The sequence below is a fragment of the Narcine bancroftii genome, chromosome 3, assembly GCF_036971445.1.
Source record: "Narcine bancroftii isolate sNarBan1 chromosome 3, sNarBan1.hap1, whole genome shotgun sequence".
Taxonomy (NCBI): domain Eukaryota; kingdom Metazoa; phylum Chordata; class Chondrichthyes; order Torpediniformes; family Narcinidae; genus Narcine; species Narcine bancroftii.
This window is the reverse complement of record NC_091471.1, coordinates 48208669-48232187: the sequence shown is the minus strand read 5'-3', so window position 1 is coordinate 48232187 and position 23519 is coordinate 48208669. Positions and strand designations below refer to the sequence as shown.

Here is a 23519-nt window from a genome sequence, read left to right as displayed (position 1 = left end):
CTCATTTGAATGAGAAATCAAACATTTGAACATAACAAGTAATAAAATTACTAAGCCACCAAAAGGCTATTTTGAATTAAACATTTTTCATGCATCAATATTGTAAGCTAACTTTGTAACTTTTTGGTAAGAGTTACATATCTTTTGGAAATCAAGGCCTGTTTTGTTAACTGGTATAAAAACTAATTGCTGGCTGGACTTGGTTCTGGTAACATTCTTGAATCCTGTTTACTGAATTACAAGAAATGTGTCTACAGAAACTGCAAGGATAGAGTTAATTTGATGAATATTTGATATTTTGCAAAATGTCAATTGAAGAACTGGACTCTATTCCAGCTCCAAAACTGATTCAAAAGATCCATGCAGAGGTGGTTCCTGATATTCCAGAAAATGTCAAATTATGGTGCCTATTTGGTGACATTCATGCAGTTTCCACCATAACGTGGACAAAGGATGGCATGTTATTAACTAAGAGAGAAAAAAGGTAAGTTGCTGAGTCTTTATGGCCTGTTTTTGTCTGACATTTCACCTTGCAATGCCATTATGGTAATACGAATACTCTTGCCTCAATGCCGCTGCAACCCAGGATAGCCAGAAGTGCAGCAGAACTTGTTTACACGTGTAAATGGAGGCCAATCTCACTGGCAGGAGAATAGAAGAAATTGTAAACCTAGCATTAAATATGGAAATCTATTAGTTCAAATATTTTGGCAGCTATAAAGATTACAATATTGTAGATTTTTATTCAGAATTATTTTATTGCACAGAAATATGGAATATGTTCAATCATCATTTGTAATTAGGAAACAAAAAAGCTGTAGATTTTGGAATCAAGCAAACAACGAATTGCTGGAGGAACTCAGCAGGTCAGACAGCATCCATGAGTAGAAATCGTCAGTCAATGTTTTGGGTGTGAACTCTTTATCAAAACTAATATAGAATAGGTGAACTTACATATAGAAAGGGGAAAGAAGCTGGGGGAGAGGCCCAGAGATGATAGAGTGCATGATAGGTGTGAGACAGGTACACTAGAGAGAGAAACGTTTAAGAAGGGGGGAGGGGGGTGTTGGGAAAGTTAGAGTACAGGTCAAGGAAATGAAGAGATGGGAACAGTGGAATCAGATGGGGGTGGGTTTATCTAAAATTAGAGAAATTATTGTTCATGTCGTTAGGTCTAAAGCTGTCCAAAAGAAACATGATGTTTTATTCCTCAAGTTTAGGCTTTTTCTGGCTGGTTGCCAGTGCCTAGTAGTGTTCCACAGGGGTTGATATTGGGTTCAGTACTTTCAATGTTATATTATTTGGATGATGGAATTGATGTGTTTTGTGGCCAAATTTGTGGATGAAACAAAGATAGATGGAGAAGTGGGAAGTGTTGAGGAAGCAGGGAGTTTGGGCAGGTTGGGAAAATGGATAAAGAACTGACAGATGGAATTCAGCAGAAGGACTGTCTGGTTAATGCACTTTGATAGAAAGAATAAAGGCTTAGAGAATTTTCTTCATGGGGAGAGAATTCAGAAAGCAGAGGTCCACAGGGACTTGGGAGTCCTAGTCAAGGTTCCATAAAGGTGAACTTCCAGGTTGAGCCCAGAATTAAGGAAGGCAAATGTAATGTTAGCATTCATTTTGAGAGGAATTTAATAAAAATGCAAGGATGTCATGCTAATTCTTTCTAAGGCATTGGTCAATGGACCTTTGGAGTATTGTGACCAGTTTGGGGGGGTGGGGGGTGAGGGGGGAGGAGATGTGTTAGCATTGGAGAGGATCCAGAGGAGATTACCCAAAATAATCCTGGGGAAGAGAGGAATAACATATGAGTATTTGGTGGCTCTGGTTATGAACCTATTGGAGTTTAGAAACCAACCAAATATTGAAAAGGCGAGGCAGAGTGCACATGGAGAAGATGTTTCCATTAGTGAGAGAGTCAGGGACCAGAGGATTGAGCCTCAGAATGAACAAATTTCCCTTTAGAATATAGATGAGGAAAAATTTCTTCAGAGAGAGGTGACTCTGTGGAATTTATTGCCACAGATAGCTGTGGAGGCCATGTTATTGAGGGTATTTAAAGCAGAGGTTGATTGGTTCTTGAGTACTAAGGGCATAAAATTTATGGGGAGAAGGCAGGAGAATGGAGTTGAGGGGAAAATTGCATTAGTCATGCTTCAAATGCCAGAGCAGGTGATCTGAATAATTTTATTCTGAACCTACAATTTAAGCTCTTATTTAAAATATAGGTAAAGGATTTCTAAATTTCTAGTATTGAATTAATTGCTTACTTCATACAAAAGGTGAGACCAAACTATGACGGCTGGCGATATGGATGCCTACAGGCAAATAAATTATCTGTTGCTTGTCCTCCTTGTTTATAAAGTTATGGTTGCAATTATTATCTGCTCGTCTGGTCACTTCAGTTCTCATTAGTGTGGGATAAATTAGGCTAGGCAAGGATGGGATGGTTCATTTTCAAACAATACTGTATTAACAAACTTGTTGAATTTTTGCAGCATTCCAATGGTTTCAACGTTACTTTTATGATGTCAGCAGTTTTATTTCCAGATTAGTTTTTAAATACTCTTATCAAATTTGCATTCTCAATTTCCATGGCGCAAGTTGATCACATACTCTTTGGCTTCGACTTCTGCAAAATTGGTCTATTAACAAAACCAATAGCCGTATTTTAATATCTTTTCTCACCGATGTCCAATTATTCAATCTCTTGGGGAGGAGATCTCATATTTAAGTCATTAACTAGAAGGACTTCTAAGTTCGGATATGTTATGATGTTCGGTGTCAGTGCTGCGCAATTGCTTAGCTAAAGGAGGTGTAACGTACTCCTTCCATCCAATAGCCTACAGGTCACCCTTGGGCAAGGTTTAGTACTTGATTAGCATCCCAATCAGGGTCATGAGAAGCCATGGATTGAAGATGGTGGATGGCTTTTACAAGCAGATTTTATAAATTGGAATTTATGGTTGTAAAACTAAAAACATTGACCAGATGAATCTGCTGATCAATGGCCAGGGCTACGTGTCCAGTATGGACACTGCAACTGAAGAAGGCAATGGGAAACCACTTCACTATTTTTCCTTGTATAATCATGAATTCAACATCGACTATGATCTCAGCCAAAGGAGGAGAGGGTTGGCAACAACTACAACTTGGAGGGCCAGAGATGATGACAGATGAAGGGGCATGATCACCCATGCTGAATGGCAAGGCACCTGAATGAACGATGTCATGATTAGATTTTGTGCAAAGTATTTAAAACAATCCCTTTCTATTCAAAATATTTTATACCTATAACTGGTGATATTGAAATTTTAAAGGTGAAAATAATTAACTAATCAAAGTGTATACCCACAGGCATTTTTTAGTTTGTCACATTATACAGAGGAATCAAAATTAGTTATCAATTTACACAGTATTTTTAAAATTCTTGATAAATGAATACTTAAACCTACAAATCGAGTAAAATGCTGAAGAAAGCAAACTCTGTTAATAATCGGATTTTTGAACATTGAAAAGGAATTCTGTTCCATTTCATGCTGTTTTCAACCATTCCTACCGTCACAATTTTAGTTACAAACTTTACCATCACAACTCTTTTCAAATTGTAGCACAGGAGATGAAACTCCAGTCTCTTTGGCAATAGTTCATACTACTAAGAAAGATCGAGGGCTTTATCAATGCACCTTGAAGAATGTGTATGGAAGTGTGTCCAGTGAGTTTGACTTCACCACTGAAGGTATCAAAAAATGGCCAATCTGTTATTATTTTAAAGAGAATTACAGAAGAGGTACATGTAGAATAATAATCAATATGTCTTTCCTTCTGCAGTTCTGAATGACCTTCATCATTTTCACGCCGAAGGTATTGCCCTCTTTCTTTCCACAAATAAAATGGTGCATGATGCTTTCAATTGTGTGCTTGCATTCGGATGCGGGGAGGGCTGGCGTAATTGGTCAGCAACAGGCAACAGTCACATCAGTGGCAGGGAATGACTGGATCAGATTATGGGGATTTGGAAAGGTTCTGGGACATGACAAAAAATAACGAATAGCCCTCAAATTTTTCAATTTCAACTGATTAAGAGAAAAGAAAAGTAAATCATCCAGTACATGGAAAAATTGGATTTTTATTGATCAACCTCCTTGAGAGTAATAAGTGCCAATTATGCAGATCCATAGTTTCATTCATTTTGTTTAATATCACGTATGCATTCCAAAAACGTGCACATAACTTACTGGCCATCTGTTTGCGGCATGCGCCTTCAGTGACATGACAATAATGATCTGATAGACCATGGTGAATTTTAATAAGTTAATGTTATCAGTTTCAGTTGAGATCCTAATGGAAATTGGTCAATAACTGAAAATATATGATTTTGCCAAAAATAATAAAAAGTGAAAGAAACATCCGCAAACAAAACTAAAACTACAAAAAACTACAAAACAAGGCACAATCATAAGTTACATTTGTGGATCCTGGTCAACTCTGTTCAGCTTCTGACTGGTTTGAACTCATTGTTATGCAGCTTCAAATAAAAATGAAAAACAAATCTCAATGATGATACGGTGGCTGAATCAGTAAATTTAGAGTTACGGCCATCTTCCTGCACATTTTCTGCTCACTTGTTTGAAAGAGAAGACATTGATTCTCGATTGGTAAGTAATCAGTGGGCGTGGGGTTTTGAAATCTTTGCCCTTTTTTTAAAAATTGGCCCTTCCACCAGCAAATTCCCACCAAACAGTCAGAGTTAAATGTCGACAACCATTTCTGAACTTACAAAAGGATGTGCCCCTGGAAAACATTTTGCTTTGTGAAATTTCACATTGGAAAAGCTGGGCACTGGGAATTTTTAAATAATACTGTATAATTCAGCATATAAGTCAAGTCACGAAATTCTAAAACATTTCTCAGAAGGGGAAGGGGTTGACTTATATGCCGGATAGAGATTTGAGACCTTAAATTTACCGGAAAATAAAACAGATTGATGTCAATTCGGTATATGTTGATGTTGGAATCACCTCCCCACCACCAGCACTGCCACTCCCCGGCACCTCCCCACCGCAGGGCGCCATCATAACTGCTTCTGCCTGGAATCCTAAGGTTGCCATCGCCACTCCTGCCTGGTAGCAAGGTTTCTGCTCCCACCAGGAGCACGATGTCGCCGTTGCAGCTCCATGGGCCATTGCTGCTTCTGCCGAGTAGGCCAAGGTTTTTTTTTTAAACTTACTTAACTTACAGCTTTGTTACTTGTACGCTGGATATTCTATAAAAGCCTTAAAATTAGGCTGAAAAATGGGGGTTGACATATCGGCCGGTCAACTTATACGCCAAAATGTACAATATGCTCCTATGCTCTGTGAGTGGCATGCTATTCATTAAAGTGAAAAATAGCTTCATATATCGAAGACCAATAGCCAAAAAGTCAATAGCATTATGCCAAAAATTCATAAATCAAACATTGGTTTATCCAGAAATTTTATAGTGATCACATTTCTCAGGATTCCATGCATATATTGAATTGAATCTTCTTACTTTGAATCTGATGAATAATGTACAGTCTAATGTTTGTTGCCCCACATTATCTTTGTGACCTCTGTACTCAATGTTGTCATTGAGTGGGGGTGGGTAGGGTTTGATGTGGGGAGGTGGGTGACATCTGATCTGGAGCATTGAACTGAAATTTAAATCCAAAACAACAGCTACTTGATTGAGAGAAGCAAATGTTCAACAGATGAACTAGAAAATGTAGAATGCATAAATAACATCTAAAGAGAGACTAAGGTCACCTCTCAGTTGTAAATATAAAGAAGAAGAAAATGAACTAAGTAAAGTTTTGCCAGTTTAAATTCAAATATATTACACCTATAACAGAAGGTTATTGCATTGCAGGCAAAATCATCGCTAGGTTTTTCGTTAATAGACTAATACCTAGTGTCACCAAAAATGTCCTCCCAGAATTACAGTGTGGCTTTTGGGAAAACAGAGGAACTACTGACATGGTCTTTGCCCTCAGACAGCTCCAAGAAAAGTGCAGAGAACAAAACAAAGGACTCTACATCACCTTTGTTGACCTCACCAAAGCCTTTGGCGCCGTGAGCAGGAAAGGGCTTTGGCAAATACTAGAGCGCCTCGGATGCCCCCCCAAGTTCCTCAACATGGTTATCCAACTGCACGAAAACCAACAAGGTCGGGTCAGATACAGAAATGAGCTCTCCGAACCATTCTCCATTGACAACGGCGTGAAGCAAGGCTGTGTCATCACACCAACCCTCTTTACTATCTCCTTCAGCATGATGTTGAAACAAGCCATGAAAGACCTCAACAATGAAGACACTGTTTACATCCGGTACCGCACGGATGGCAGTCTCTTCAATCTGAGGCGCCTGCAAGTACACACCAAGACACAAGAGCAACTTGTCTGTGAACTACTCTTTGCAGACGATGCCGCTTTAGTTGCCCATTCAGAGCCAGCTCTCCAGCACATGACGTCCTGTTTTGTGGAAAATGCCAAAATGTTTGGCCTGGAAGTCAGCCTGAAGAAAACTGAGGACCTCCATCAGCCAGCTCCCCACCATAGCTACCAGCCCCCCCACATCTCCATCGGGCACACAGAACTCAAAACAGTCAACCAGTTTACCTATCTCGGCTGCACCATTTCATGTGATGCAAGGATCGACAAAGAGATAGACAACAGACTCGCCAAGGCAAATAGCGCCTTTGGAAGACTACACAAAAGAGTCTGGAAAAACAATCACCTGAAGAAACACACAAAGGTCAACGTGTACAAAGCCGTTGTCATACCCACTCTCCTGTTCAGCTTTGAATCATGAGTCCTCTACCGGCGTCACCTACGGCTCCTAGAATGCTTCCATCAGCGCTGTCTCCACTCCATCCTCAACATTCATTGGAATGACTTCATCAACATCAAAGTACTCGAGCTGGCAGAATCCGCAAGCATCGAATCCACGCTGCTGAAGACACAACTGCGCTGGGTGGGTCATCGATGGAGGACCATCGCCTTCCCAAGATCGTGTTATATGGTGAGCTCTTCACTGGCCACCAAGACAGAGGTGCACCAAAGAAGAGGTACAAGGACTGCCTAAAGAAATCTCTTGGTGCCTGCCACAGTGACCACCGCCAGTGGGCTGATAGCACCTCCAACTGTGCATCTTGGCACCTCACAGTTTGGTGGGCTGCAACCTCCTTTGAAGAAGACCACAGAGCCCACCTCACTGACAAAAGGCAAAGGAGGAAAAACCCAACACCCAACCCCAACCCACCAATTTTCCCTTGCAACCGCTGCAACCGTGCCTGCCTGTCCCGCATCGGACTTGTCAGTCACCAACGAGCCTGCAGCTGACGTGGACATACCCCTCCATAAATCTTCGTCCGCGAAGCCAAACCAAAGAAAAGAAAGAATGCAAAATGATAAAATATCCCTGACTGAGTATTTTCAATGAAGTGATTATTAATAATAATACACCAACAACTTTCTTTAAGTAGTCCTAGACCTCTCACAACACCAACACTTTCATGAAAGTCACCCGGTAAACTTTGTGTCAAAGTTAATCGAAGAAGTACATTTTGAGGTATGTCTTAAAAGAAGAAAAATATTGGGAGGCATGAAGGCTCAGGAAAATAATACTAGAGACACCTTATCAGTTGAAGATTTGACCACCAGTGGTGGAAAGATTAAATATGGGAATGAGAGGAGAGAATTTGAAAAATCCATATTTCTCAGAGGGTTGAAGGAGATAAGGAGAGGCAAGACCCATGAAATTATTTGAAAGCAGGATGAAAAATATTTGAAATTGCTGCATTGTTTAATCAAGAGCAAATGTATGCCAGCAAGCATAAGGATAATAAGAAACCAGGATCCATGTGTGTGACTTCCGGATAACAACTTGTCAAAGTACAAATTCTCACTTTAAATGGGTTTATCTAGATTAAAAGAAATGACAAAGGAATGTCATGCTAATGACCAATGTAGATTTACAAGAATGTGCTGGAAAAGATATGTTTATTGTGCCAAATCCACTCTGCCTCAATTCTAAGAAATCTCGACTTCCAATGTATTCCTCAAATTCAGTAGCTTCTTGATCAATGCTAGAATATAGAACAAAGAACATTATAGCCCATAGTGTTATGCCAACTTAAGTAAACATACTCCACAACAATCTAATCCTTCCCTACTTCACACCCATAACCCACTATTTTTCTTGCATCCATGTGATGACCAAAGAATCTTTTGAATCCCCTATGGTACTAGCCTCCATCAGCATTCCAAGCATCTCCCACTCAATGTATAATTTACCTCTGAGAACTCCCCTAAATTTTCCATCACTCACCTTAAACAGATGTCCTCTGGTATTTGCTATTGTCGCCTCCAGAAAAGGATACTGACTGTCCACCTGATCTAAGGCCCTCAAAATCTTATATACCTCTATTAAGTTACCTCTCATAATTTGTCACTTAAATGTTAGATTGACAAAGGAAGCTATTGGTGGTTGGTCCTAAAGTTTTGATTTTCTTTTCTAAATCCCTTTACTTCTTACTTTTTCTCTTCTTTAATCTGTTGTAAAGACTTTTTTATGTAATTTGGTAACAGGTGATATGTGACAACTCTCTTGTGAGCATCTTGAAATGTTTTTATGTTAATTATAAAATATCAATGCAAATTGTTTTTACTGCTGTATCACAAAAATGTAGGATGTGGTGATGGTATGCAGAAAAAAATTAGGACTGGTAGCTTACAAAGTCCAAAAGAAACTCGGTGATTCATATTATGCAGCTACAGATTGGAGAATCCTCCTCTTAAAGCACGTCGTGGATAATAAAACACTATGACTGCCAATAAACTGCTAGTTTGTTCAGTTTTTGGTATATCAAGAATAATATATTTAACATTACTGTTCATATAGTTAGATGTTGTAGCAAATGGAATTTACAACTGTTTGCATTCTCATCATGTTACTTGAATTAGAAAACAAAGTGAAACTAGACTGGGGAAAATCAAGAGCAAAATAAGCCTATCTGTGGAATCCAAGGTAAATCTGAATTAGCAAGGTAGTCATAGAAACATAGAAGATAGGAGCAGGAGTAGGTCATTCGACCCTTCGAGCCTGCTCCGCCATTCAACGAGATCATGGCTGATCTTAAAGTTCAGTACCCCGTCCCCGCCTTCTCTCCGTAACCCCTAATTCCCTTATACTGAAGAAATACATCTAATTCCCTCTTAAATATATTTAATGAACCTGCCTCTACTGCCCTCTGTGGCAATGAATTCCACAGATTCACCACCCTCTGGGTCAAGAAATTCCTCCTCATCTCGGTCCAAAATGGTTTGCCTATTATCCTCAAACCATGGCCCCGGGTTCTGGATTTTCCCATCATTGGAAACATCCCATCTGCATCCATTCTGTCCAGTCCTGCCAGAATTTTATAGGTCTCTATGAGATCCCCTCTCAATCTTCTAAACTCCAGCGAGTACAATCCCAATTTGCGCAATCTTTCCTCATAAGTCATTCCTGCCATTCCAGGTATCAGCCTGGTGAATCGCCTCTGCACTCCCTCCATTGCAAGAACATCCTTCCTTAGATAAGGTGACCAAAACTGCACACAATACTCCAGGTGGGGTGTCACCAAGGCCCTGTACAGCTGCAGTAAGGTATCCTTGTTCCTATACTCAAACCCTCTTGATATGAAGGCCAACATACCATTTGCCTTTTTAACTGCCTGCTGTACCTGCATGCTCGCCTTCAGAGACTGGTGTACAAGTACCCCTAGGTCTCTCTGCACTTCCCCATCTCTTAATCTATTGCCATTCAAATAGTAATCTGCCCTCCGGTTTGTATTACCAAAGTGGATAACCTCACATTTATCCACATTGTAGTGCATTTGCCATGTATCTGCCTAGTCCCTCAATTTATCCAAATCACACTGGAGCTTCCTGACCCTCTCTTCCGTGCACACAACCCCTCCTAGCTTAGTGTCATCTGCAAATTTGGAGATATTACATCCAATCCCTTCATTCAGATCATTAATGTAAATTGTGAACAGCTGGGGTCCCAGTACAGATCCCTGTGGCACCCCACTGGTCACCGCCTGCCACTCAGAAAATGAGCCATTTATCCTAACTCTCTGTCTTCTACCTGCCAGCCAGTTCTCAATCCACATCAATACTTTGCCCCCAATCCCATGAGCCTTGATTTTGTAAGCCAGTCGTTTATGTGGGACCTTATCGAAGGCCTTTTGGAAGTCCAGGTACACCACATCCTCTGGCTCTCCCCCATATATTTTACCTGTCACCATCTCAAAGAATTCCAATAGATTTGTCAAGCACGATTTACCTTTTGTAAATCCATGTTGACTCTGTCCGATCCCTTCTCTGCTAGTCCTTAATAATGGATTCCATCATTTTGCCCATTACTGATGTAAGGCTCACCGGACTATAATTCCCCGCTTTTTTTCTACCCCCCTTTTTAAATAGTTGGGTAACATTAGCTACCCTCCAATCCATGGGTACTGATCCTGAGTCTATCGAGTTCTGGAAAATAATTCTTAAAGCATCTGCTATCTGAATGGCCACTTCCTTAAGTACCCTAGGATGTAAATTATCAGGCCCTTGGGATTTATCTGCCTTCAATCCCATCAATTTCCCCAAGACCATGTCCTTAGAGATACTGATTTCTTTCAGTTCCTCCCTTGCATTAGTCTCTATGTTTCCCAACATCCTTGGGAGGTTATTTGCATCCTCGCTTGTAAAAACAGAACTAAAGTAAGAATTTAATTGGTCTGCCATTTCCTTATTCCCCTGATTCCGACTGCAAAGGACCTACTCTGGATTTCACCAATCTTTTCCTCTTGACATATTTATAAAAGCTTTTGCAGTCGGTTTTTATATTTGCCGCAAGCTTACTTTCGTAATTTATTTTTGCTCTCTTGATTAATCCCTTTGTCCTCCTTTGGTGCATCTTGAACTTCTCCCAGTCTTCAGTTGTGGTACTTTTTTTGGCCAATTGATATGCTCTCTCTTTGGACCTAATGCTGTCTCTAATTTCCCTTGTTATCCACGGTTGAGTCACCTTTTTTGGTTTATTTTTATGCCAAAATGGTATAAACGATTTTTGCAATTTCTCCATTAGATCTGTGAATGCTTTCCATTGTCTATCCACAGTCAACTCCCCCATAAACACCACCCAATCAATCTTACTCAACTCCCGTCTCATACCATCATAATTCCCTTTATTTAAATTCAGGACCTTAGTCTCGGTTTTAATTTCATCACTCTCCATGTCGAGTGACAATTTGATCATATTGTGATCGCTCCTACCCAAAGGGCCTCGTACAACAAGATTGTTGATTAGCCCCTTATCATTGCATAATACCCAATCTAAAATGGCCTGCTTCCGAGTTGGTTCCTCGACATATTGGTCTAGATAACCGTCCCGTAAACATTCAAGGAATTCCTCCTCCTCAGTATTTTTACTAATTTGGCTAGTCCAATCTATATGCAAATTAAAGTCTCCCATGATGACAGCTGTTCCCTTATTGCACGCTTTTCTAATTTCTCTTTTAATGCCTTCCCTCACCTCTACACTACTATTTGGAGGCCTATATACCACCCCCACTAACTTTTTCTGCCCCTTGCTATTCCTCAGTTCTACCCATATAGATTCCGCATCTTCCGAGTTGATATCCTTTCTGTCAATCGTGTCGGTCCCTTCTCTCATCATCAATACTACCCCACCCCCTTTTACTTCTTGCCGATCCCTCCTAAATATCGTATACCCCGGGATGTTAAGTTCCCAGGCTTGCCCACCCTGCAACCATGTTTCTGTAATCCCAATCAAATCATATTTGTTTATCTCAATTTCCACAGCTAATTCATCTACCTTGTTCCGAATGCTTCTTGCATTAAGATATAAAGCCTTCAGATTTGCTTTTTTCACCCTCCTTGCTCTTTTTGATTTTTTACTTTCGCTGCCTAACCTAACTTTTCCTGTTTTATCTTTTCTGTCCTTTGCCCTATCATACAGGTTCCCACCCCTTGCCAAATTAGTTTAAACCGCGCCCGATGGCTGTACCAAACCTAGCTGCCAATATATTGACCCCTTTTGGGTTTAGATGTAACCCATCCTTCTTGTAGAGGTCATGCCTTCCCCAAAAGAGATCCCAATGATCCAAGAAGCCAAAACCCTGTCCTTTACACCAGCCCCTCAGCCACACATTCATTTTTCTTAACCTTCCATTTTTGTCCTCAGTTGCACTTGGCACAGGTAGCAAACCAGAGATCACCACTCTGGCTGTCCTATTTCTTAGTTTCTGTCCTTGCTCTCTGTAATCCTTTTTCAGTACTTCCTTCTTCTTTTTATCTATGTCATTGGTACCCACATGTTCGCCTTCCCCTTTTAGAATACCCTGGACCCGATTTGAGATATCCCGCACCCTTGCACCAGGGAGGCAGCACCCCATGCGGGCATACCTATCTGGCTCACAGAATCTCCTGTCTGTATTTCTGACAATGGAGTCCCCAATGACCACTGCATTCCTCTTTACCTTTTGGTCCACCATGCCAGGCTCAGTGCCAGCAACCTGGTCACTGCTGCCAGCTTCTGTCAGGTCATCTCCCTCAACAGCATCCAACAAAATATACCTGTTACTGAGAGGGATATTCACAGGTGAGCTCTCCATTTTCCTGGTATTTTTCTTCCCTCCCCTGACAGTTACCCACTTACCTGACACATCTGGTCTTGGGGTAACTATGTCCCTGAAAGTTGAATCTATCAACTCCTCACTCTCCCTTACCAGCCGTAGGTCCTCAAGTTGCAGCTCCAGTTCCCCAACTCGGTCCTTAAGGAACTGCATCTCGGTGCACCTGACGCAGATGTGGCTATTTGGGAGGGTGGGACTCACCCATGGTTCCCACATCTGACATCCAGTACAAAGCACTAACCCCATAGGCATGACTGAGCTAAAATAATGCCACTTACCTTTCTCCTCGCCTGCTTTTGCCTAAGCCTGTTGAGCCAAAGACTGGAAGTCCCACTCCTTCAGTGTCCCACTCACTCAGTGCGCCGCTCCTCGCTGGCTGCTCCCTCCCCTTTTACTCCTTTTACTGGCCCCTTGACCAATTAACCTTGACCAATTAACCCAGTCACTCTCTCCAAGCTCCTGCTCCTCTGACTCACAGCTCAAACTCCAGTTGCTACCTCCTCAGACTCCCAGCCCGATTTGAGTCTTTCTCTCTGGCAACAGTTTAATAAAGTCCAGGGTGATATTTCTCTCCTCTGTCAATAGCCAGGGTCAGAGATCATTTAGAATGCATTTGAGTTTGTTGATTGGACGTAATGAGAGTTACAGAGATAACATGAAACATTTCAGTTCTCCTGGAGATAAAGAAAAAAAACTGATTGCTGAGAAATCCTGCCCAGATCAGCTGCACTAAATATTGTGTAAAATAATGTCATTAACTTGTACTCTTGGAGTTCATTCAACTGAAGTCATTGTTCTCTAAAGCTGAAGATTAACAAATAGTATGCGAGGGAATAACCTTATTTAAATTTTGGATTGAATAATATGCTGAACCAAAACTCCTTTACTCACTCTTGATTTTATCTTCCAAAAGATTATCCATTAGTACTGATTAAACTATCCACAAACAAGTTTTTAAATATCAAACACAAGGAATTAAAAGTATCACAGGCAGGTTATTACCGACGTCTCTGATAAAAACCTGAAATATTGTTAAGGTACACAATTTCATAACTATATTTAAAAATTATTTTGGGGAAATTATTTTCTGCTCTTTGGATATCTAAATGCCACAGAATTTTGTCAGAAAAAAGTCCAAATATTCGATGATTTACTTATCCTGTACTTAAAGAGAACATCGATCAGAAATAGAACTGCAGCACTAATGTAACAGTACATTAATTCATGTTTATCTCTGCCATTAGTACTGTAAGTTTATATCAGAATTTATGTATTCCCAAAATGCACAATTTATCAATAAGGATTTTTTTTTTAAATCCTCGATCTAGGAATATTAGGCAATTGGGAAAATCAAAGCCTAAGAGTTCCCGATGAACCCGCAGCAGAATTTTCAGAATGTAATCCGTTAAAATTGTGCAACTTATCAACACAGAAAGAAGGTAAATGTTTCACTCAGTGTCCTTTTCCACCAAGTTTACAATGTAATCTGTAATTGTGTGTGAGGATAATATCAGCCTCCAAAATCTATCTGAGCGCGAGGATGGCTGGTCAAATAATGGTGTCCACAGTGCTATGTCTCTTCTTTTTTTTTCAAACTTTAAAGATTAAAAAAAACAAAACATATAATCCAATAATCATCAAAAATTGATTTTAAAAGATAAATCCCAAACCCACCCTCCCACCCCTTTAGCCAGCTCTCTTCAGGGGAGCCAAAAATATAAATGATATATATATAAAAAATTATAAATGTTGAGAAAATTCAAAGTATATCTAAATGCATATATTTCAAATACGGAGACCATTTGCTAACAAAAAGGGAATAATTATCATGTAAACTGTATTTTTTTCCATAACACTACAAGCTTTCAATTCATTATGCCAACGTAGTATATTAATCTCTGTATTGTCTTTCCAAGTTCTCGCAACACATTTACGCGCTACTGATAACACCAAATGTACAGAAGCAATTTGAATTTTATCCAAACCTAATCCCCTCAACGAAATCAAATTACCCAACAAAAAATTGTTGGATCTAATGGTTATATAAAGTTATACAATTTTTCCAAAACTACTTTAATTCCTTGCCAAAATAGTTGTACTTTAACACAAGTCCAAACAGCATGTAGAAAAGTTCCAATACATGAATCACATCTAAAACATAAATCTGAATTACTAAACCCATATTTTTTCAGTTTCTCCGGAGTCAAATATAGTTTATGTAAAAAATTATAATTAACCATTCCATATCTTACATTTGTCAATTTGATTACATTGTCCTGACACATAGCCACCCAATCATCTTCAGGAAAAATAAACACCTCATCGCTCTCCCATTTAAGTTTAGATTTTCCCCAATCCGATTTATCCATATTATCTTGTAATAAATTGTACATAATCGAAATATAACCCTTCTTTGATACAGAGGAAATCAAAGACTCAAATCTCGACAAAGTAGGTAAATTCATCTCTCTACCATAATTATCCTTTACCAAGGCTCTAAGTTGGTAACACACAAACAAAGAATTTACAGATATATCAAATCTTTCTCTCAATTAATTAAAAGAAATAAATTGTCCCTTTTCAAAACAATCCTGTATTGTCTTAAAATTCCAACTCTTTAAATAATTATTAAACATTGAAAAAGGAATAAGCTGATTATTAGACAATGGAGTTAAATTTGATAATTTATCTTTTGATCCCAAAACCCTATTTTTTTAAATCCAGATCTTTAACAAATGTTTCAATACCGGCATATTATATTCCTGTAGCAAATTCAAGTTCCAACGAAATATAAATTCATGTATCTTAACCTCAGAAATACATGCCATTTCCACCTTAACCCAGCTAGGAGGATAATCTAAATCCATCAACCTGCTAATAAACTTCAACTGGGCCACTTCATAATAATTTTAAAAATGTGGTAACTGAAGTCCACCTAACGCATATTTCCATGGATGCTACGTCTCTTCTTGATTGAGGAATTGTCATCTTGATTTTGGCAGAGTTCTAGTCAACTCATACTATCAGAACTAATTTCATTTCTAAGAGACTCCATCCTCACCCTGTTCCTTTCTTTGTCCCAGAGAGAGCTATTACTTTGAGTTTAATGTGTTAATTGAATGTGGATACCAGTGGTAAAGTAAGTATTTATAGTCCATACCTAATTACCCCCTGAAGTGAATGGTTTACTACTTCAAGGAGCAATTAAGAGCCAATCAATTCAGTGCATCTGGAGTTACACATAGCTTAGATTCAGAAATAATATTAGTGGATTCAATGGATTATTGAATCTTGCAGTTTTATAATCAAGATCACTCTGATTAGCATTTTTAATTCTACTTTCAGTTAATTATTTTTTAAATAAAATTTTTCTACTGTCAAGGTGAAATTTAAACTCTCCTTTACTGGAACCTTTTGTATCTGGATATCAATCCAGAAACCTAAGAATGGTCTGTTGAGTGACACTGACTGGATGCAAAACAGCAGCATGGATGTTGAGATTATGCCAGGGATCAGATATATGTAGTTTTGACCTCTTACTGTTCTATGAATTGAGGGTCAGATGTTATCGTGGCTGGAGCTCAACTTTAAACCATGGGGTAAACACAGGTGTTCCATTCATTTGAATGAAATTACCAATTTTAATTTAAAGGGTGTTTAGGGAGGGTTTTGCTCACTTTTCTTTATTTCTATTTATGTTTATGCTTTTAGGTTTTAATAAACATATCGTGTGTTTATGATACTTTTTTTCCATCTGTTGTTTCAAGTCTCTGAACATGAACTAATAAAGAGTCTATCAGAGCAGTGCATAGACAGTCCTTAGTTCTTCCTGCCTGTTGCCTTGTTGCCACAAGGAAGCGACACATTGGTGGCATTCCTCCAGCATTTTTGTGTTTTTACAGTGGTGACATTGTCAAGACTTAGGAACTGTACAAATGCAAAGATTTGATGCAGCTTTCAAGCATGGGTGATGATGGTAAAACATGGGCTAGGCATCAGAGTGTTCTAGCCTCCTGATACATTAGGCAAGTAAAAGTTTAAATCCTCATTAGGTAATCTGATGTCAAAACCATCTCTTGGAATTGTGCTGAATAACGTGAATTACATACATAAGTGTATTACTGCTATTGTTCGTGTTAAACATTACACTGCAAACCTCACAGCATTAATACAATTACGATGGCAACTTCTCTTGAAGCTTCACTCACGTAACTGCATCAAAATTTGTTATAAATATCAAATATTTGATATATGCCATATGCCCAAACATGTTCAGCAACTGGCACCCTTCCATCCTCGCCAAGATGTAAAAACCTGCAAATTTACTTCAGAGGAATACTCTACAAATCTTTCTCATTTAGTAATAAATCGAGGAAGATAATAGAATGCATGAATGTATTTCCCAGATCGGCAATCTCATCAAAAGAAGATACATAGTGCTTTATTTCTAGTTTATTACCTTACTGAGAACAACTTGTAGTCAATAACAATATTTTTCCTTTCTTATGTCCACATTTTGTTTTACTTGTTAAAGGAGAGAAAGTTGAGTTGTTACAACCCATCATTGAAAAGGAGCTCACAAGTGAGTGTAATTTTCAGCCCAAGATATATGGCAGTATTGTTACAGAAGAATCACATTTTGGTGAAGGACTGCACAGAAAAGCATTTCGGACAAAAGTTCTATATGGCTTCATACCTGTGTTTGATCCTGGACACAGCTGTGTCTTAAAAATTCACAATGCCATTTCATATGGGACCAAAACAAAGAACGAGTTCATACAACGGAACTATATATTGGCTGTACAGGTAAAATATACACACTGACAGAAAAAAGGTACCTCCTTGTTTTACTCTGTATGAATCATGCACTGAACTTTTAACATACAATTAAAAATGGCCTATAATTAATTAAAACATTAAACTTTAATTTTTCAGTTTCTATTGTTAGTTCATGGGAGATTTCTTGATTTTATTAGTGTTCATTAAAATTAGTTATTTCCAGTTATTAATATAATTCACTTAACGTTTAAGTCTATAAAGCACAATTTAACAAATGTCAGAAGGAGCATTACTTGACCTTATCTCAGGGAATGTAAGATCAACTGGAGGAAGTGTCAATGGGGGAAGATCTTGGAGAATGGAACCTTAACTCAATATACCTCAAGGAGATAATGGAAAAAGATGAGAATGGACCAGGAATAAAGGTCTTAAATTGGAGGAAGGTAAATTTAATAGACGATTCAACAGCATTAGGTAAATGTAGACCTGCAACATCTAATTGCAGGCAAGTCCACATCTGCACAGAGGAAGTATCTTAAGGAGTTCAGTGCCAACATGTTCCTGTAGCTAGGGCTAGCAGTTTTTAGGATATCAAGGGATAATGAAAATAGAATAAAGAGAAAATAAGTATATGTCAGTTAATAAGAACTAAGATGAGGGATCTCTGTCAAGAGTATAAAAAATACAGGTACACACTTCAAAAAGAAACTAGGAAAACAAAATGTGGTCATGAGGTATCACCAGCAGACAGGATTATGGTAAAACAAAAGATGTTTTATGTACATTAAGGGCCAAAAGATAACCAGGGAAAAAGAAAGGAATATTAGATACAACAGGAGCTTGGGCCAGAAGGTTTAGTGAGAACCTGTTAAATGTTGCATTGATATTCACAAAGGAAACAAAATTCATAGTGGGAAGATTCAGTGAAGAGGAAGCTGAAGTTCTAATGCATGTTTCAATAATTGAAGAGGGGTGTGCTCAATCCCTTAGTAGGCTTAAAAGTGTATACATTTCAAGGAATGGCATTTAACAGAAGAGATATCTGGGGCTCCAGTTGTGATTTTTAAATCATCCTGGCCACAAGTGAGTTATCAGGTGGCTGGAGAATGGCAAATGTGGTCTCCTTTTAAGAACATAAGAAATAGGAGCAGAAGTAGCCCATCTGGCCCGTCGAGCCTGTTCCACCATTCAATAAGATCATGGCTGATCTGATCATTGACTCAACTTCATCTACCTGCCTTGTCCCCTTAATTTCTTTTTTATGTAAAAATCTAACTGCTTCCCTGGGCAGAGAATTCCACAGATTCACTACTCTCTGGGAAAACAGTTTTTCCTCATCTCTGTCTTAAATCTGAATCTTGAGGCTGTGTCCCCTAGTTCTGATCTCACCTACCAATGAAAACAATTTTCCTGCCTCTATCTTACCTATCCCTTTCATAATTTTATATGTTTCTATAAGATCTCCTCTCATTCTTCTGAATTCGAGTGAGTATAATACCAGGTGATTTAGTCACTCATTGTAGATCAACCCCCTCATCTCCGGGGTCAACCTGGCGAACCTCCTCTGGGCTGCCTCCAAGACCAATATATCCTTCTTCAAGTATGGAGACCACAACTCCATACAGTACTTTAGGTGCAGCCTCACCAGTACCTTGCATAGTTGCAGCATGATCTCCCGGCTCTTGAATTCAATTCCTCTAGCGATGAAGGCCAACATTCCATTCGCCTTCTTAATAACCTGTTGTACCTGCAACCCAACTTTTTGCAATTCATGCACAAGCACTCCCAAGTTCTTCTGCACTTCAGCATGCTGCAGTTTTTCACCATTTAAATAATGATCTGCTCTTCTATTTTTCCAACCAAAGTGGATGACCTCACATTTACTAACTTTGTACTCCATCTAACTTAGCTCTATCCTTCTGCATCCTCTCCACATCCTCCATAAATGTGCTTTCCCACTCAGTTTAGTATCATCTGCAAATTCTATCCCCTGTACAAATTATTAAAATAAATGGTGAACAGCTGCAGGCCCAGTGCCGACCCCTGCAGCACCCCATTTTTCTGCCAATCAGAAAAACAACCATTTATCCAAACACTCTGCCTTCTGCCTTCAAGAAAGGCAGCAGGAAAATTATTGGTAATTATTGTAGATGATACTTTCCTTATTCTAATATATCCTAATTTCAAAGTATCATCTTCCAAAGAGAGCTGTGATATTCCCAATTTAGATTGCTTTAATCCAATAAATCAAACTCTGTGGCTATTACTTTATGTAGTTTTAATTTGTCGATAGAACAGATAAACATTTTGCATAATTTCACAAGACTTTCATAAAGGTGAATAACAAAGCATTTACTGTATAAAGGTAGTCTTTTCGACTCTAATTATTTAAAAGTTGTCTTAACAAAAGCTATAGCTAAAGACTGCTATAAAACACAAAGATATATAGAGATACAAATGTAAAGAAAAATTTATCGTGCTCATGCTTCCTTCATATGTTGTAGAATGAAAGCAAGCGGTTAGGCGGATATTATGACATATTACATCATAGTCACTTTGGTAACATTACAAACAAGGGACAGGCACAAAATTAACTAAGAATAAAAAACACAAGGTTTTAACCTTTACAATTATAGCCCTGTTAGCCTAATGTCAGCAGTTTGGGAGGTATTGGAAATTGTGCACAGGATTGATTATTGGAAAGCCAGGGACTAATCAGAAATAGGCAGCATAGCTTTGTCAATGGATGATTGGGTCTGACCAATTTGACTGAATTTTTTGAAGAATTAATAAAGGGCAGAATACATGGATTTTAGTGGTACCTTTGACAAGATTCCACATTAGGGAGATTTCTTCAAAGGTTAAGAGTTCATGGGATCCACGGCAAGTTGGTAAATTGGATTCATGCCTTAATAATACAGGGCAGAAGACAGATGGTAATGGTGGGGATACTTTTATGATTGGTTTTCTGTAACTAGGCAGTGCTGGAATCGTTGTTGGTTGCAATATACATAACTGTTTTGGATATGGATGTTGAAGGCACAACATTGGAGGAGTTGCTGACAGTGTGAGGGATAGTCTTGGAGTGCATGGTGAAATTGATCTGTTTGTGAAGGGCTGAGAAATGGCAGCCATGGAAAAAAATCTCCTGCCATCCACATAATCAATCTCTTATCAACATATACGCCTCTATCAGGGAACCTCTGATCCTCTGTCGCTCCAATGAGAAAGGACCAAGTTCATTTAACTTATCCTCATAAGGCATGCTCCCCAATCCAGGCAACATCCTTGTAAATCTCCTTTGCACCCTTTCTATTAGCATCCACATCTTTCCAAGTGAAACACCAAAGAAAAGACATTTGAATTTGGTTCCTCTGTTCCTCAACACTGTTTGGCCCTACCATTAATTGTCCAAGTTGTAACCTCATTAATGCTCCAAAAATGCATCAACTTCAGGTCTGAAGCATTGGTTATAGATCTTTACTTCCTATGGACATTACAAGACCAGCATTCTTGTGTTTTTAACAGTACTCCAAGCGGGGTCTAACCAAGGTCTTCTACAGCTGCATATTACCTCATGGATCTTAAATTAGTTGCTACAATTTTATAAAACATTTGTCAGAACTTAGCTGAAATACAGCAGTAATTCTGGTCATCAAACTATAGGAAATATGTGGTAGCACTGGAGAGAGGGCAAAGGAGATTCAGTAGGACTTTGCCAGGAATGGAGCATTTCAGTTATGAGGGTAGACTGTAGGAGCTTGGTCTTTTCTTACTAAAGTGGAGAAGGTTAAGAGTTGTGATTAAAGAATATAAAATTATGAGGGGTAGTAAAAAGGAGGGACTGCTGTAAAAATCTCTTTATATCTGAGATAGATAAAACTAGAGGACATAGATTTAGGTTTAGGGGAAAAAATTTAGAGGAGATCTGAGGGGATTGTATTTACTCAGTTAGTGGTGAGTACCTGGAATACACTGAGAGAGTGATAGAGTCGCAAACAGCATTGGAGAAGAGCGGACTAGCACTTAAATAATCAAGATGTGGACAGCTAGGTGACAATTGCTTAAAATTGGGATGACAATGGATGGATCCCCATTGGTTGGTGTGCAGTTGGGCCAAATGGCCTGTTTCCATGCTATATAACTCTAAGACTCAGTCGGTAATAATAATTTCTGACTAATCATTTCCTTCTTATCGTCCAGTGGTTCACAACCTTTTTTTCCACTCACATACCACCTTAAGTAATCCCTTATTAACCATGGAGTGCCTATAGCAAAAAGAAAAGTGGGAAAAAAGGTTGAGAACTACTGATATAGTCACAATCTCCTTTTGTATCTTTTGCTCCATTTCTTCCCATATTATTACTCTTCCAGTATTCTACATAATGCAGAGAAGGTTCACGAGAATGTTGACAGGATTTCAGGGTCTGGGTTACAGAGAAAGGTTGTGCAGACTGGGTTTTTTTTCTCTGGAGCGTAGAAGATTGAGAGGGGACTTGATAGAGGTGTTTAAGATTTTAAAAGGGACAGACAGAGTAAAAGTGGATAGGCTTTTTCAATTAAGAAAGGGGGAGATTCAAACTAGAGGACATGGTTTAAGATTGAAGGTGGAAAATTATAAGGGGAACATGAGGGGAAATTTCTTTACGCAGAGGGTGGTGGGGATGTGGAATGAGCTTCCGGCAGACGTGGTCGAGGCGGGATCATTGGTTACATTTAAGGAAAGACTGGATCGTTACATGGATAGGAGGGGACTAGAGGGGTATGGACCGGGTGCTGGTCAGTGGGACTAGGAGGGTGGGGATTTGCTACGGCATGGACTAGTAGGGCCGAACTGGCCTGTTCTGTGCTGTAAGTGGTTATATGGTTATAATGCCTTAATGCTACTCAGCACATCCACGAAAACAGACAGTATCGATTCCTAATGTAAGATTCAGCTGGAAGTTACATTAGAATCAGGATTTATTGTCATGAACAAGTCAGGGAATTCGTTGGTTTGCAGCACCGTCATAGAGCAAACATACGTATTATAACCATCTTACAACATTACTATAAAAATAAAAAAGATAAAAATAACAGTGCATGAAAAGTAAGACATAGTCTTTGGTTCATTGACTATTCAGGAATCTGATGGCAGTGGGGAAAAAGCTGTCCTTGTGCCACTGAGAGCTTGACTTTAGACTCCTGTGTAGTGGCACTATGGGGGCATTACAACTCCCAGAAGGCATCATAAAAGCCATGTGACGCCAGTGCATGATGACATCAGCACGGTTTGAGTGCATGATTCAGGCTTTTAAAAGGTTGCATGGGTGATGAAGAGTAAATCCGTTTGATTCACTCTAAAAAACGCCTTGTGTGGTTATTTTGTTGTGTCCACTGCGATTCCAGTGGCCACAATTGGTGACCCCAACGAGTCCAAAAATGTGAAGCAACCACCTTTCTGGACAGCTGAGCCTCAACTGTGGTTCCAACAGGCTGAAGCACAATTTAATCTTTGCAAAGTCGGGAAAGGGCAGCAAAATGACTACATTTCAATGGGTTGGGAGACAGCGCCCCTTCAGAACTATTGGATGAAATGCTGTTCCTGGCAGCCTGTGAAAGGCTTAATATGTTATTTGAGCAACTCTTTTTAGAGCGAATGCCACTTGTCATCCAAGTGTTCATTTGAAGATCCAAGGGCTGTAGTGGTGGAGGCAGATATTCTACGGCTTGCTAAAAAGTTTATCAAGGAAAGACAAGTCTGCACAACCAACCCCTTCAATATTGACACCATGTCACACTCTAGTACTCTTAGCACCTCACTCTCTACAACCAGGCAATACCCCCAAGACAGGCAGCATGTGGACACCTTGTCTTGGTGTTATTACTACAGATGTAGGGGAGTAAATGCCCGCAAGTGCCTTCCACCTTGCCTCTTTGCAGGAAACACCCAGGCCAACCACCAGTAAGGTCTGCGGTGGTTGGCGAGAAATCTGCAAGCCTAATGTATGTATGGGACCACTTGTCCCAGTGAAAAT

The 23519-nt window shown here is 39.3% G+C and overlaps 1 protein-coding gene across 2 annotated transcripts in view; it reads left to right on the top strand.

Annotated features, from left to right (window-relative positions):
* LOC138757147 (uncharacterized) overlaps positions 1 to 23519 on the top strand; it is a 61305-nt gene that overhangs the window by 24299 nt on the left and 13487 nt on the right. The window contains exons 3-7 of one of the 2 annotated variants that reach the window (XM_069924015.1): positions 337 to 484; positions 3618 to 3745; positions 3838 to 3870; positions 14052 to 14162; positions 17258 to 17529. In XM_069924015.1, the coding sequence (XP_069780116.1) occupies positions 337 to 484; positions 3618 to 3745; positions 3838 to 3870; positions 14052 to 14162; positions 17258 to 17529 (692 nt within the window). The remainder of the gene's footprint in view (positions 1 to 336; positions 485 to 3617; positions 3746 to 3837; positions 3871 to 14051; positions 14163 to 17257; positions 17530 to 23519) is intronic. The other variant, XR_011353375.1, reaches the window with a different exon arrangement.